The 4,012-nt window shown below is 43.4% G+C and overlaps 1 protein-coding gene across 1 annotated transcript; it reads left to right on the forward strand.

The window, feature by feature from the left end:
- Nucleotides 1-2,627: 2,627 nt before the first annotated feature.
- Nucleotides 2,628-3,665, forward strand: PRLHR (prolactin releasing hormone receptor). The gene has a single exon (XM_050959074.1). It carries the CDS (start codon nucleotides 2,631-2,633, stop codon nucleotides 3,663-3,665), a length of 1,035 nt encoding a protein of 344 aa, XP_050815031.1. The 5' UTR covers nucleotides 2,628-2,630.
- The last annotated feature ends 347 nt before the right edge of the window (nucleotides 3,666-4,012 follow it).

A 4,012-nucleotide genomic window follows, 5' to 3' on the forward strand; every position in this document is an offset into this window, starting at 1 on the left:
ATGAGGGGGCTCAGGGAAGGGGGTTGGGGTACAGGAGGGGTGTGGGGGTGCAGGCAGGGGGCTCAGGGCAGGGGGCAGGATCCAAAGCCCGGAGGGGCCAGATCCAGCCCATGGGCATTAGGCTGTGCCTGGGCACACCTGGCACACCCCATGTGCATGCCTATCGTACTCAAGGGAACTGCCTGACTCCATTGTAAGGCTGTTATAGTGCCTGAGGAATTTACACTTGAATTCACAGCCAGTTTGGGGCTTGTGCTTTGAGTCTGCCTTGAGGCTGATACTCACGCTTTTGAGTCACTGCAGATCTGCTTGAAAAAAGTAACTAAAAAATTCAAATGCAAAATGAAACTAAAATTGATTTATATGTTTAAATCATGACTGATAAAACTTTACATCTATATACACCTAACATCAAATTATTCCAAGACGTTATCAATTAGCTGATTGTGTCTCACAGCTGTCTCTCCACTCCCATGCAGGCACACAACCCCATAAGGTGGCTACTGTATTTAATATTCTCATTTTCATACTGAGAAAAAGAAAAGATAATGGCACTGGTTTCAAACTTGGGTATGTAAAGCCAGATGCCTAAATCAAGCCTACATTTATTCACCTGAACCATTTTCTGCCAGACTAGTAGAACTGGAAACTGGAGGGCTGGCAAGGTCCCCGCCTTAAGGAGTTGACATACAAATATACAATAGAAGAAAGATAAAGGTTGATATTTTTTGGGACCTGCCACCAAAATGCTCCAAAGACCGGGGCAGGGGGTCTTCTGGCACTTCGGCGGCAGTTCAGTGGCAGGGGGAGGGGTCCTTTCGCCCCGGGATCCGCCGCCAAAGTGCCGGATCTTCGCCGAAGACCCCAGGCCCCTTGAATTCTCTGGGCAGCCCTGCTTAACTATGATCTCTGCCCTGAGGAGCTTATACATTAATGAAAAAACACTTATGAGCCAGTACCTCAGTTGGTGGAAATTGGACTTCTATGGAACTACATTGATTAACACCAGCTATGTTAATCCTATGTGTTAACACCAGACAAAAGGAAAGAAGACTGAAAGTAGAACAAGGATTATGATTAAGACCAGGCAGGTCATATTTATTTAAAAGTACACAGTCCCAAAGGGCTGATTCATTTCCATAAGGCTTCTGAATACAAAAACCATACAAAATAAATCCCTTTCAGTGCTGACTTCTTAGAATATAAATTCTTTGATGCAGAAATTAGTGGCTCAAACCCCATTTTAGAATAGAAGAAATTCCTCTATAGATGGGTGACTATAATGGCATTGATAAGAGTTAGGGACAATGATCAATAGCTTTCATTGTTCCTCATCAGATGAATCCACGCGGTGATTATGAAGGATGGTCCACTGGTTAGGATAGTAAGCTAGGACTTGAAGACTGGGCTTCGGTTCCCTGCTTCACTACAAACTTCTTGGAAGTCACTTGGGCAAGTGACTGAGCCTTTCTGTAGTTTAGTTGCCCATCTGTAGAAATGGAGATGCTGGTAATATCTCCTCGCCTCATAGGGGCATTATGAGGATCAGATTGTGAAGTACTTTGCGATCTACTGCTGAAAAAACACTATATAGAGAGCTACTTGTGATTATTAGCTCTTTTCAAACCATTTTAAATACATAATATGTGTAACATTGTCACAACTCTTTATTCTATGTCTAAAATATGTAAATACCATGGAAGATACCACTGGGGTGTGATAGAGAATTTTATTTCTGAAGGACAGTACAAGAACTTTTTTTTGAAATGTGCACATCATTGCTATTATAATATGCATCAATAGTCATAACTTTTACTCATCATCCAAGTAAATGAGTCCCTCTAGTGGCATAAATTCAGCATTTTAGCAACATTCCATTTGAAAAATCCAATTATATCAGTAGATTCAATGCTAGCACTTTTTGAGGCTCTCTAAAGGACTACTGTAACCTGATCTTGGGTCAGACACTGTGCACATCCATGTTAATGAGTATAAACTGATTTATAGCCATGTGGCAGCAAGTATAGATGCACTGGAAGAAACAGGAAATTCAGAGAATGAATGATATTGATATTCTAGGACTCTGCTTGCTTTAAATAAGAGCCACAGTGTCAGGAGTAACGTAATGCCTAGGGTGGCCAATAGGGATATAGGCTTATAAAAAAAATGTATCGTGAGCAAGGAGCGAAGTATGTTAAGTGCACTGATCTCTGCTTATCTTGTAAATACACATCGCTCTCACTCTCTTTCATGGATATTTGGAAGACAGGAATCTAAGGCACCAAAACCGAGCTGGCATCCACAGGAAAATTAAATGGCATGAAAAACCCACAACAGTAAGTATTCACTGTATTAGATGTTTATTAAACGGTATGGATTTAATAGCAAATAAAAGAGAGAACTTTAATGGATATTGGTTGCAGCTGATCTCTCTTAAGAACCATTTAATGGAACGCAGCCTCTTGAGATTTGTAATTTCATCTTTGCCTTTCCAGATGACTGTTTATTATCCATGTGGTGGCAAACCCTGGACAGTGAGTAATCCATTCATTATCAAGGCTGATTGAGAGTAAACGTGTGTGCAGCAGTGACTCCTTAACCCTGCTGATAGCAAACTGCAAAGAAGGAAAATGATGAATCCAGACAATTTAACTTCCCTAAGCTTCCTCTCAGCAATTCATAGCAACGCTAGCAATTTATTCTCAGGGCTCCAGTTTGTTCAGTCTTTCAAGCCACTCATCATCCCATGCTACTCCCTAGTGGTTTTTGTTGGCATCATTGGGAATTATCTCCTCATTTATGTCATCTGCAAGACAAAAAAAATGCACAATGTCACCAACTTCCTGGTAGGCAACCTGGCTTTCTCAGACATGCTTATGTGTGCAACCTGCGTGCCCCTGACTCTGGCATATGCCTTTGAGCCCCGGGGATGGGTTTATGGACGCTTCATGTGTTATTTTGTGTTCTTAATGCAACCGGTCACTGTGTTTGTGTCTGTCTTCACCTTGACTGTCATAGCTGTGGACAGATACTATGCCATGGTGTATCCTCTCCGGAGGAGACTCACTATATCAATCTGTGCTTATATTCTGGCTGCGATTTGGCTGATGAGTTGCATCTTGGCTGCCCCAGCCTTAGTCCACACCTATCATGCCGAGTTCCCAGAGCTGGACTTCTCCATCTGTGAAGAGTTTTGGTTCCATATGAAGAGGGACCACTTAACGTATGCCTACAGCACTCTCATCATCACATATGTACTGCCTTTAATAGTCATCTCCTTGTCCTATCTGCGGATCTCTGTCAAACTGAAAAATCGAGTGGTTCCGGGAAACATCACCCAGGGCCAAGCTGAGTGGGACAGGGCTAGGAGGAGGAAAACTTTTCGCTTGCTGGTCCTGCTGGTGGCTGCCTTTGGAGTCTGCTGGCTCCCTCTGCACATCTTTAACGTGATAAAAGACATGGATATTAACCTAATAGATAAACAGTATTTCAACCTCATCCAGCTGCTATGCCACTGGTTTGCTATGATGTCTGCCTGCACCAATGCCTTCCTTTATGCCTGGCTACATGACAGCTTCAGAGGGGAATTGAAGAGGATGTTTGCCTGGAGGAAGAAGAAGATTGGACCTGCCACTAACTGCATTATGGCCAGTGTGATGCTATAAGTGTGTGTGTGTGTGTGTGTGTGTGTGTGTGTGTGTGTGTGTGTGTGTGTGTGTGTGTGTGATTCAGTTACAATGCATTTCCTTTCCAGTGATGAGTGTAAAGCTATGCCCACACTAGAGAACTTACAGCAGCACTGCTGTACCAATGCAGCTGCGTGGCTGTAAGATCTCTCATGTAGCCACTCTATGCGGACAGGAGAGAGCTCTCCTGTTGACATAATTAATCCACTCCCCAATGAGAAGCAGTAGCTACATCAGCAGGAGAAGCTCTCCCACTGACACAGCACTGTGCATGCTACCACTGACGCCGGCGTAACCTGGGTTGCTCGTGAGGGTGGAATATTCAC

Source organism: Gopherus flavomarginatus, chromosome 6 (genome assembly GCF_025201925.1).
Source record: "Gopherus flavomarginatus isolate rGopFla2 chromosome 6, rGopFla2.mat.asm, whole genome shotgun sequence".
NCBI classification, from domain to species: Eukaryota; Metazoa; Chordata; order Testudines; family Testudinidae; genus Gopherus; species Gopherus flavomarginatus.